Genomic DNA, 13,183 nt, shown 5'->3' with positions numbered 1-13,183 from the left:
TTTTGTTACAAAAGCACATGATTACAGTAACCATTGCTGTTCATTTTATAGGAAATGACCAAGTTAAACACTGTCTTCGATGGAGAGGCAGTCGATCCAAGTAAGTTATAGATAATCTGTTCATAGCTGACCTTTGTATTATTAATACCTTACTTTCCCTTTAAAAGTATCAGCAAGTTAGAAGCATCTAACCTGATGATATGTCCCTATAGGACCCAGGGTGCTGAGGATAAAGGTAATTTTCTTACCTTCATCCTTGCTGCCATGTTTGGGCTATTAGCAGTTTATTTAATATGCTAATTCGACACTTCAGTACACTGGGGATGGGGCTAATGCCCTCAGTGTACCGATTAGTCCATGCCAGCCCACCCTCCTAATGAGTATTGGGGTGGTGCTCTACTAATATTAGTTAGAAGGGCAGGCTGGCCAGGGTGGATTGGTGCACTGAAGCTGGTAGCCCCATCCCCTGTGCACTGAAATGCCTCATCACCATATTAAATAAACTGCTGACATCCCGAAAACAGAGCTGAGGATGAAGTTGGGAAATTTACTTTCATCCTCAGCGCCCTGTGCCCTATGGGGACATATCAGCAGGTTAGATGCCTCTAACCTGCTGATAGTTCCCCTTCAAAGATAAAACAGAGGTGTAGCTAGGCTCTCCTGCACCCGGGGCAAAGATTCAATTTGGCGCCCCCCCCGTATGCGCAGTAAGAACAGGGGGGCCCATGTATGTATATATATATATATATATATATATATATTTTTTTTTTTAGGGTACAAACACACTTGGTGTATCCGCAGCGAGTTTCTCGCTGCTAATACGCAGCGAAACTCGCTGTGGATCCCATCCCTGTTTACTCAATATCAGACAAACTCGCAGCCCGCCCTGTTAACCCGCAGGAGACTATACATTACCGGGTCCCCGCTCCTGCTTGCTTCGGCGGTTCCCGGTGTCTTCACGTCCCGCTCAGCCAATCAGTGCACTGCGGGGCAGCGCACTAATTGGCCGAGCGGGACATGCCAGGAACCGCCAAAGCAAGCATGAGCGGGGTCCCAGTAATGTATTGTCTCCGGCAGACGGCGGGTTAAAGGGGCAGGCTGCGGACATCCCTGCTGCATGTTTGTCTGCCATTGAATAGGGCCGGGATACGCAGTATACGAAGTATAGGGCCGGGATACGCAGCGAGTCTCGCTGCGGATACGCCAAGTGTGTTTGTAGCCTTTATGAAGTGTAGATCAGAGATTGTTTAGATGAGCAATTCGGTCATCTCTACTGGCAGCACTAGTGTGGGGTTCACAATATGTGATACATAATGTCATATTTACTGTGTACCTGGAATGTTCCCATTTAAAATTTGGTCCCTAAGTACCTTAACGGAGGCGCCGTTGCCTCCGCTCCCTGCTGTCTGTACCTGAGGAGGCGCCGTTGCCTCCGCTCCCTGCTGTCTGTACTTGAGGAGGTGCCGTTGTCTCCGCTCCCTGCTGTCTGTACCTGAGGAGGCGCCGTTGCCTCCGCTCCCTGCTGTCTGTACATGAGGAGGCGCCGTTGTCTCCACTCCCTGCTGTCTGTACCTGAGGAGGCGCCGTTGTCTCCGCTCCCTGCTGTCTGTACCTGTGAATTAGGAGGCGAAGCTTCCTGATCTATCTCCAGTGTGACACCCAGTGTAATGTGATTCTATGGTGCCGTCTCCTAATGCACAGGTACGCTCAGCAGTAGAGTTGATCAAACCTTGGGAAATCCTAGGTTCAATTGAACTCGAACATTCACAAACCTGCCGCATTAGATTGCTGATGCCTTACCGGTCCGTGGGGAAGAAGGAGAGTGCCTGGGTACCGACTGGAATTCCAGGATTTAGCCTAGGTAATAGGAATTCCAGTCGGTACCCGGGATGTCTCCTCCTTCCCCATGGACCAGGAAGGCATCAGCAATCTAATGCGGCAGGTTCATGAGTGGTCGAGTTTTATAGAACCTAGGATTTCCTGAGGTTCCATCAACTCTACTCAGCAGCGGAGACCACAGCAGTAATACCTCCAGTAAGGTATAACCTCACAAAATTCAAAATAGAAATCATTTAGAAAAATGACAGGTACAGGTGCTTTATAGATTGGCATAGGGAACCCTGCCTCACCAGCTGTTGAAAAACTACAACTCCCATTATACATGGACAGTCAAAGCTAAAAGTTTGGCTGTCCAGACATGATGGGAGTTGTAGTTTTGCAACAGCTGGAGAGCTAAGCTTCCCTACCCCTGCAGATAGTAGGTAAGGTTTATATAAATGTGATATATATATTTGGATAGGGCAGTTATTAAAGGGCCCCTAAATAGACACTGGACCCAACTCTCTTGTGTGTGTCCCCCCATCCCAGACAAGTGTCACCCTGTACCCCCCCTGGATCTCCTCCCCAGACAGGCACCCCTTCCCACACACCAGTAGCTTCTTTCTTCCTCCTCCTCCATAGTGCAGTGTACATACAGGACCTGTGGTGACATCATAGTCACATGTCAAGGTCCTTCACCATCTCTTTCCTGTACTGTCTCCTGGCTGCTGTTTAGCCCTAATTTGCGCAAAATCGCGGTAAAAACGCCGCAATTTTGCGCAAATTATAGCTAAACAGCAGCCAGGAGACAGTACAGTATGGGAAATACCTTTTTTGATCAAGCAAAAATCGTCCCCTGTCTCCTCACACTGACAGAGAGCAGGAGGCTTCCAGGCTGCCTCATTCACTGTCATCCTTCTCTCTGCTCCCTGTGATGGCGCCCCCCCTGGTCTCGGCGCCCGGGGCAGCTACACCCCTGCCCCCCCCCCCCCCCTTAGCTAAGGCCCTGGATAAAAAATATGTCACGGACCAATGAAAAGTCACAAAAATGGGGTAGGGGGAAATCACACTCAATCTGCTTCAGCTCTAGTGAACCTGGTCCATTAGCATTAGATACAACTGCTGCTGCAGTGAAGATAGATGGCCAGGTGTATTCCCCCCCCCCCCCCCTTGAAACACCTAATTACTATGAGTTGGTCTCACATCTTCAATAACTGACGGCCAAAGGATCCTCCGATCATCCGGCCATTAGTTATCTCACCCACCTGTGAGGGGCGGGTACACCTGACCAACCCCTAAAGTGTATGGAGACCTTTAGAGATGCTTATAATATCATGGCCAGCTTATTTTTAGAAGTCAATCCCATTATCTCTTTTATAGTTAGTTTTGTACATTATCTTTATTTAAAGATAAAGACACTTTTTAAAAGATGAAGTTGCTCTATTATAGATGGGGCAGGAGGGTGGATCTTTTCATGGAGCAGGGAGGAGCCGTGTAGTTTGATATATTATAACTTATCATTTATTAACGTACATATTAATACATTATAAATAATTATTTGATAAATAATGTGATAATTCTGGGCTTAGGGGTCAAGTGGGCAGTCCTATTCTATGGGGGACAGCTCTCTCCATAAGAACACAATGAACACATAGGGCTATCACTAAGAAGAACCACCCACTACTTACCCTAGTAGAGATTTACATGAATAAATTACAAGGTATCCTGGAATATTAGAGTGTATAACTTTTTGTGATTCTATTGTGTATTTTAACACATTATAAATAATGTCATTTTATTCTGAAGTGAAGCTAAAACTACAGTTCTCATATGATACATCTACAGTAATTTCCATATTACTATAATATTGCTACTAAAGTCTTGCATTGCTGCTTGTAGTTACAGGAAATATTTATGAATACAATTCAAAGTCTGGGGCTAGACGATGGAAGGACACAAAGCAGCCTTTAAGTCCAGTGCCAGCCGCACAGCAATTGCCAATCAATCCCCCTGAGCAAACACAATCACCAGCACTGTCAAGAGGTTCCCCAAATAAAAAGGTCAAGACACCCAGTAATACAGATAAAGCAGAAGATGGAACAATCGCTGCAATACCTGGAACACCAAACAAGCTACAAACACCTAAACAACCCAATATGGAACCCGAAACTAAAGGTCCGCCTACCAGGGCCCTAATATCACCAGGACGTTCTCCCAGAGTATCTCCTAAAATTCCCAAAACTCCAGCTTAACAAAATAAACCTTGTTAGCTTGCAACAATATACCTCTCTGAAAACTCTTCTCACTTCGCACTGAATCCAATAACATGACAATAAAAGCTAAACCTTGTGTGGAATTTTACACTTGTACTGTAAATGTGAAAGTTTTCAGCTGTATCCAGCACTTTATGGTATTATATTATTTTTTCTACCTGTATTTTGTATTTTAAGCATATAAGACACATAAATATGAATAAGATTTGTTTATGTGTATATTATCAAACTCTAATGATAAAGAATTGATAACTATAAGATTTACAGATGTGTCCAAAAGCATAACTTGCTGCTCCATGTACAGTCCCCTGGGGTAACATGCAATATGATGTTCTAGTGCTTTCAGCAGTGAAACTATGTGCAAAATAAAATATAGCCCAAAATATATTGAGTAAAAAGCAACTCACCTTCCTTTACACATCAAGGGATTTTGTCACCAAAAATTAAGTCTATACTGATGCATTGTCTTAAATGAAACATATTTCAATTGTACAAGCATTTCTTAAAATGTATTGTTTTAAGAATATAAATTTACTAATCCCCCATGTGCCTGCTATACCTGCTAGGTTTTGATAACCTGTAGCCTTTCGTTACAACCCACCTTTGAGCATCTATTAAGTTGGATCATTCACACTCAGTTTACTTGTACTCTTCTGGTCTGTCCCATTAGTACTGGCAATTAACTTCATTATTGGCTGCTCATACCTTGTTTACATGGGGTAATGTGTATCTGATAATAATCCCTTTATTACCTCAACCAAAAGTGCAATCAGCAAATGAATAAGTATTTTCTCATTTGTCAGCTGCTTGTTCTGGGTAGTTTAACCCGTTACATGTCAAGGTCAAATCACGACCACATGTAAGTGTCACTTGCCCCATTGGCAGTCCAGCGACATGGGTAACCACAGTACAGTTGCCATGTATATATGCCTCTACACAATGCTGAAAACACAGCTGTAAACATTGCCTGTCAGTGTTATGCTAACAGGCACAAAGGCTGCACCACACTAGCAATGTATTGTACTGATCAGAAGATTGCTGATCTAAGTGCACTAGCAGAACTGGTAAAAAGTAAAAAAAATAAAAGTGTCAAAATATAATGGAAAAAAAAACAAAAAAACCTAACCCTAAATAATCAAACTGCATCTATTTACCATACAAAATGAATTGATACAAAAAACATTAAAAAAAACCTTACATGTTTGGTATTTAACATTTTTTAACGATGTAAAAAAAAATTAATAATTCTGTCAGTCTACCTCTGAAAAAGCGGTCAAAAGTTTATATATGATTAAATAATGTTATCGAGAAGAACAAATAAAAAATTTTGTATTATGGATTTTTTGGGGGAAAATAGTTTTTATTGTGCCAAAGTAAACTTAAATAAATTACATTTTACTGCATCATGGTTAGCGTAAAGTGCAAAGTAATGAACCTCTCAGACTCAATGCCAAATCAAAAGGAACAATTATGAACAAACAAAGATAAACAGGACTGGGTCTTGGCAGTTTCCCCCTTCTGCTTGGTACCAGAGCACCAGTAATACAATACAGAAAGAAGAAGTCAGAGACAACCATTGCCACCTTACGAATAATGATACTGTTCTATATATTTGAGATGTTCGAGTATATCCGAACCTGAACGATCCATTTGGCATTTGATTAGCGGTGGCTGCTGAACTTGGATAAAGCCCTAAGGCTATGTGGAAAACATGGATATAGTCATTGGCTGTATCCATGTTTTCCAGACAACCTTAGAGCTTTATCCAACTTCAGCAGCCCCCGCTACTCAAATGCCGAACGTTCAGGTTCGGATGGGTTCGAACCCGAACCCGGTTCGCTCATCTCTAGTCATCACAAATAATTACATAAATTATTTATCATTTTGTGCATTTTCACTTGGAAATAATTATGAGTGTTTAGAGTTGTTCTGAACAAGGCTAACATCTGATGTCACGTGATACCCATAATATGCATTCTGCACTAATGCAATATGGTGTAAATGAGATTGCTGATGTCTCTGTTGACTTTAATCTTCCATCCCTCCTTTGTTTAAATAAAGATACATGTTTGTTGATGTTTTTTGTGCAGTAATATTTGTTTGTGTATATACTTTAAAGTCATGTCATATAAGAATTAAATAAATAGAGTGTAGATTAGTGAGTTGTGTGCCGCCAGTAAATGGAGTGTCTGCTGACATTCTCTTCATCCTATTATAATCCTAAATATCTAGTCTTGCCATCTTGTAAGCCTAAGCTTGCTGTTTGGAAATATTCTGTGGACAACACAGCACAATAATTAGCAGAGTGATGGCATTTTCTAGAAGAAAAGAAGCGACAAGTAATAATGGGATCAAGTTACCAAACATTAAATCCTATTCAGTGAGTTGCTAGCGCCTAGCTGTGCCACTAAAGACAGGCATATCCAGTTCTGTCTCTTCTCAGCTTTAAAGACATGCGAGTCTATTTGATGTACTTGACATTTAACACTAAGGCTATTGTTCCAGTGCCACGTACCTAAATGAATGCAGCTATTTAGTATGGGCAGGTCCAGACACTTAGAGCAGACAGTAAGGAACTGTCTTATGTCATCTGTAAGCTCATGCTATTGCTCATTTGGTTACATAAAGATATCTGTTTAAACAACATTTTTATTAATGAAGATATGTGGTAAGCAAAATAAGTATTTTTACTTAAAGAAACTGGCCCAGATGTACCAATGTGACTGCAGTAGAATTCTGTCCAAAAAGTGGTGCACAGACCTTTTCTCCACATTATGCAATATAGACACTTTAGAGGAACTCTTTCACTGGGTCTGAAAAGGATTGTGTAAAAAGGCCCTATTACATGTAGTAATTATCATGTAAAAGATTTGCTATAATGATCAATTGCTAGTGATAACAATCAGGGCATGAGACTGGGAACTCAGCTCCCATAAGACCACGACTCCCACCAACTCAGTTGCCTGCTATAAAGCCTTTATTTGGAGAGCCTATGCTAGCATTTAATCTGACTGACATTACTCTGTTACCCAGACCTTGGCTTTTGTTTCTTTGACCCTTTCTCTGCCTTTTGATTCTGTACTTCATAGACAGTTTGTTGTTGACCTTGCCTTTATTGTGTTTTGTCTGTCCAGTCTTTGTCTTGTGTTTTTGCACCTAGCTAGTGTAGCTGCAGTCTTCAGGTTGGCCTCAGGCCCGGATTGATAATCTGGCATACCAGGCAAATGCCTGCTGGGCTGCCCAGATCATCAATCGGAGGGCCGCCTGCCAAGCTGCCAAAGCCCCCCCTTCATTTGGGTGTCTCCCCCACCCAGCGCCCACAAACGCAAACACCCCCTCCCCCCTCGCAGTTCCGTTAGACGCTCTTACAAGTTCGGGCAAAGGGCTTCCAGAACAGGCAACCTGATGCAGACCGCCCCGGAGGCTCACTGCTCACAGCCCCACGGCGCCTGCGCCTCTCTCCTCTTCTGCTCGGCTGCGGACGTCAGTTGTTACATACCCACCACTGAGCAGGGAGGAGAGCGCCGCGGGGCTGTGAACAATGAGCCTCCGGGGCCAATCTGCATCAGGTTGTAAATAAAAAAAAAGCTGAAAAATCCGCTTACACCATAATTATGCCCAACACTGTTCTGTGTAGCATACCTTTCAATCATGGATTCGTCTTGGATTGTGCATAGGTACACCTGGAGACCTTCAGGTTGCCAAATGGTAAAGAAAAAGGAGAAAGTCCAGCACGAAATCCATAAAAGACTTGTTCTTTATTGAAGTTGAATCCGTAAAATTACATGTAGTAAAATGAAAATACACACGCTAGACGCGTTTCGGCCGTTGGCCTTTGTCACAGCATGACAAAAGCCAATGGCCGAAACGCATCTAGGGTGTGTATTTTCATTTCTCCTTTTTCTGCATCAGGTTGTGCCTGTCCTGGAAGCCCTGTGCCCGAATATGTAAGCGCGGCTAAGGGACCAGAGAGGACCAGAGAGATGCTGCTGGATCCGCCAGAGGTGAGTATACTTTTGTTTTTTTCACAAGAATGAAACACATATGGGGCTACAGAGAGGGGAACAGAGAGTTTATCTTGGTGGTGGTGGTGGCTGGGATGTACACAGGGGGACAATACTATGTGGGGCTACACAGGGGCCATACTGTGTGGGGGCTACACAGAGAGGGGTCAATAATATGTGGGGGGTACACAGAGAGGGGCCAGTAATATGTGAGGGCTATACTATGTGGGGGGGCTACACAGAGAGGGGCCAATAATATGTGGGGGTTACACAGAGAGGGGCCAATAATATGTTAGGGCTACACAGAGAGGGGCCAATAATATGTGGGGGCTACATAGAGAGGGGCCAATAATATTTGGGGCTACACAGAGAGGGACCATTAATATGTGGGGGCTACACAGAGAGGGGCCAACAATATGTGGGAGCTACACAGAGGGGCCAATAATATGTGGGGGGGGGGGACACAGAGAGGGGCCAATAATATGTGAGGGCTATACTATGTGGGGGTTACACAGAGAATGGCCAATAATATGTTAGGGTTACACAGAGAGGGGCCAATAATATGTGGGGGCTACAGAGAGAGGGGCCAATAATATTTGGGGCTACACAGAGAGGGGCCAATAATATTTGGGGCTACACAGAGAGGGGCCAATAATATGTGGCGGCTACACAGAGAGGGGTCAATAATATGTGGGGGCTACACAGAAAGGGGCCAATAATATGTGGGGGCTACACAGAGAGGGGGCAATAATATGTGGGTGCTACACAGAGAGGGGCCAATAATATGTGGGGGCTACACAGAGAGGGGGCCAATAATATGTGGGGGCTACACAGAGTGGGGCCAATAATATGTGGGGGCTACACAGAGAGGGGCCAATAATATGTGGGGGCTACACAGAGAGGGGGCAATAATATGTGGGTGCTACACAGAGAGGGGCCAATAATATGTGGGGGCTACACAGAGAGGGGGCCAATAATATGTGGGGGCTACACAGAGAGGGGCCAATAGTATGTGGGGGCTACAGAGAGAGGGGCAAATAATATGAGGGGGCTACACAGAGAGGGGCCAATAATATGTGGGGCTACACAGAGAAGGGTCAATAATATGTGGGGGCTACACAGAAAGGGGCCAATAATATGTGGGGGCTACACAGAGAGGGGGCAATAATATGTGGGTGCTACACAGAGAGGGGCCAATAATATGTGGGGGCTACACAGAGAGGGGGCCAATAATATGTGGGGGCTACACAGAGTGGGGCCAATAATATGTGGGGGCTACACAGAGAGGGGCCAATAATATGTGGGGGCTACACAGAGAGGGGGCAATAATATGTGGGTGCTACACAGAGAGGGGCCAATAATATGAGGGGGCTACACAGAGAGGGGGCCAATAATATGTGGGGGCTACACAGAGAGGGGCCAATAGTATGTGGGGGCTACAGAGAGAGGGGCAAATAATATGAGGGGGCTACACAGAGAGGGGCCAATAATATGTGGGGCTACACAGAGAAGGGGGCAATAATATGTGGGGGCTACACAGAGAGGGGCCAATAATATGTGGGGCTACACAGAGAGGAGCAATAATATGTTGGGGCTACACAGAGAGGGGCCAATAATATGTAGGGGCTATACAGATAGGTGACAATTATATGTGGGGGCTATACTATGTGGGGGCTATACTTTGTGGGCGGCCTAAATTATGTGGGCAGGGCTGTATTAACAGCTGCTGCTGCCCTAGGCACTAAACCTGAAGACGCCCCATCTTCACACACCTATTTGCAATACCAGACCTGACCAATACCACCATACCCCCCACCCCCCTGGAAAAGACACCAGATTTACTGGCAAGTCTGAACGGGAGGAGGGAAACTAAAAAAATAAAAACAAAAAAATTAGTTTTTTCTGTCCCCCTGCTGCCTGGTGCTGCCCCCTGCAAGGTGCTGCCCTAGGCACCGGACCACTGGTGCCTAGTGGTAAATATGGCCCTGTATGTGGGACTGCAAAGGGCATCTTTATTATGTGGAGGCTGCATGGGGGGGGGGCTATATAATTTAGAGACACATATTGGGCTTAATTAAAATAATGGGGGTACAGAGGTGGCACTGTTACTGTGTGAAGCAAGACACATAGGGAGTATAAGGTGAGGATGAGGTATAAAATTAGCATGAAGATGGAGTGAGCAGCTTAAAATGTTTGTCAGGCAGATCCTGTGGAGACAAGTCATGGCTAAAGAAATCTGCATGGTGGGCTAAGCCAGATGGGGGGAAAAAAGAAGAAAAGGAAAAACAGACAGCTTTGACTACCAAAAATGTAATTTATGATTCAAGTAGAGAAGATGCCTCCTGTAAGTCACTGGATGTATGTGTACTATAATCACTGGTCTGTAGATCCTTTGTATAGCTGGATCCCTCTCTCTATTTGATCACTGCTAGAGATGAGTGAACTTACAGTAAGTTCAGGTGAACCCAAATGCTCTGTATTTGAATCAAAGTGACTGGAAAAGATGGATGTAGCCTATGCATCAATCCTGTCTAACTGTCAGGATTCAAATTTGTGCTTACCAAAACTTACTGTAAGCTTGCTCATCTTTACTCAATGCTGAGAGAGAATGTTGTTTTTTATATATCGGTAGTATGAAGGGAATACTATTTACTCACAGTACAATGGTATTATCCAGTCGCTGTATGGTGATGATGGTAGTGGTCTTGGTGTCACAGTATTATTTGTCCTGTCTATGCTATTTTTTTCTGAAGACTGATATTATCAATAATACCAGTATACGAGGGGCAACTATTACCGCCACACCATGACCATGACCATTACCACCATACTGTTACTGACCATAGCCAGTGAACTAAGAACAATATTACAAACAGTACCAGTTTACAAGGGACAAATATTACCACCACATACTATAATGCTTTTATATGTAGACAGAGATAGTCTGCTGTAAAGAAGTTATCCAGGATTTAAAAAGAAATAGTTGCTTTCTTCCAAAAACACTGCCACCTCTGCCCATATGCTGTCTATAGTATTACTAATAACTTTTAACTTTACTCCATTACCATCAATGGAATTGAGCTGCAATAACACACAAAGCAATCCGAGGAACCGCGTGTCATATGGTATGTGGGCTGGAGGGTTGTGAATGCTAGGGACTTTTAGGAACTTTCTGTTAATTTGCTCATCTCTATGGCTTACCTTTCAACCAAAGTCAAAATCTAAATCTCTTTTCCTTAGCCGTAAAGGGGTTTTCCAGGAAAAACAAATATTATAGTGTACATAGTACAACTTACCTTCTCAGCAGTGTCACACACACACATACACACACACACACACACACACACACACACACACACAAACACACCACAATGCAACACAAAATACCTCTTAGCAGCGTTAAACAAATACTATTGCAGCAGCCCCAAATACCATAATGCAGTAGCAGGGCAGCAGTATTGCCCCTAATTGATGAACCCCTTCCCCACTGGTAGAAACTGTGTTCTCTTTTATCCATCTGCCCCCTGCCATCAATAGCAGCATTGATCCTTGAATCACCTCTTGTAATGGAAACCATACTCTTCCTCCTTTTACCCATCCTCTCCCTCACACTCCACATTTCCTATCCCCAACCACAAGATCTATTCTAAATACTTTAGAAAAGGAAATAAGAAATCCTCAGATATGTGCATGTGGAGACTAGACATGTTCACTTTCCTGAGAATATACTGTATTAAAAAACCTTCCCAGAAAATGCAGTAGGTTGGACTAGGAGTGTATACTCTTACCCTCTTAGCAGCTCCTGAGTGGTCTCCAGAATGCTGTTGCATTACCCCCTGGTTGCAGGAGTTGTGAACTCATGGTCATGTAACCGTGATGCAGTTGCAGGTCCTTTCTCCCTTCTAACCATGGGGATTGATAATAGTGGGTTGGCATGAACACTACAGTTTTTGCCTTTGAGTTCCCACTTTGCGTTGATGGCCAGCACAGGCAGGGACCTCACAGTTTGAGAAGCACTGTACATCTAGCCTGCTCTTATCTCATACTTACCAACCACATCTGCTGGAAGCTTGTTCCAAGCACGAACTACTCTTTTGGTAAAATATTTTCTCATGTTGCCTCTGATCTTCCCCCAATTAAACTTAGATTGTGTCATCTTGTTCTTAGTTTCTTGTTAAAGCAAATTTACCAGCAGATAAAGGAAAAAAAGTTAATTAGTGTAACCTGCTCAGCTCTACCATGCTAATTAAGTTATTGGATCTTGACAATCATTTTCTATCCAATGTGCTTTTCCGGTGCCCTGGAGGCGGAGCCTGCACTCCCAGTGCACTGATATCTCCTCCCCTCTGTGACATTCCTCCTTCCACTTCACACCTGTTCCCAACCCGACTGTGTGCAATTCTGTCCACATCAGCTTCATTGTCACAGCAGGTTATGAGCCTGTGCAGTTGGACTCGCATTAGCTGAGAACACTAAATGCAATGATGATCTGAAACAGTCTGATTATTTCCCGACAGGGATATCACTATAGCTTAGTACTTAGAGACTCAGGGCCTTACTACACGGGACGATTATTGCACAAAAAATAGATATAGTTTGAATTTAAACAATAATCGTTCTGTGCGTATGCAAGCAATAATCAGAAAATCGTTTAAGCACATCTTTTAAGCTGATGCTAAAATCATTGTTATTCATTGGCTAAATATTCGCTAATTTTGCATGTATGTGCACACTATTTGTTCTTTACAGTAAAGAAATTTGACAATATTGCTTAGGAAATAAGTGTACCAATGTGAAAGGCCAAGTCTAGGAGTTTAAGTGCTCCCTCTCAGCTCTAGTTATCCTCAGTTTTGTAAGGGGATAGTAAGGAGAAGGCTCAGACATTCCCTGAGGGGGAACCATGACCACCGGGGAGGGGAGAGACTTTGTGGTAGAAAGAGAGTCTATGTTTGGGGTGATGAAGCAAGGTCAATTCTGGTGATATAGAGAAGTCTACCCAGGCTCTCCAAGATTTTAGGCACTTTTCTGTTTTCTAGGACATATCCACCATCATTTCCTCCATTCTACAAAAATACACGATTTCATTAA

At 43.6% G+C, this 13,183-nt stretch overlaps 1 protein-coding gene across 1 annotated transcript in view; it reads left to right on the top strand.

The window, feature by feature from the left end:
* CDHR3 (cadherin related family member 3) overlaps positions 1-4,274 on the top strand; it is a 49,469-nt gene extending 45,195 nt beyond the window's left edge. The window contains exons 18-19 of the mRNA XM_069956132.1: positions 52-100; positions 3,718-4,274. Coding sequence (XP_069812233.1) covers positions 52-100; positions 3,718-4,070 — 402 coding nt within the window. The 3' untranslated portion in view covers positions 4,071-4,274. The remainder of the gene's footprint in view (positions 1-51; positions 101-3,717) is intronic.
* The last annotated feature ends 8,909 nt before the right edge of the window (positions 4,275-13,183 follow it).

The sequence above is a fragment of the Dendropsophus ebraccatus genome, chromosome 1, assembly GCF_027789765.1.
Source record: "Dendropsophus ebraccatus isolate aDenEbr1 chromosome 1, aDenEbr1.pat, whole genome shotgun sequence".
NCBI classification, from domain to species: domain Eukaryota; kingdom Metazoa; phylum Chordata; class Amphibia; order Anura; family Hylidae; genus Dendropsophus; species Dendropsophus ebraccatus.
The sequence above is the reverse complement of the archived record's forward strand: the minus strand, read 5'-3'. Positions and strand labels throughout refer to the sequence as shown.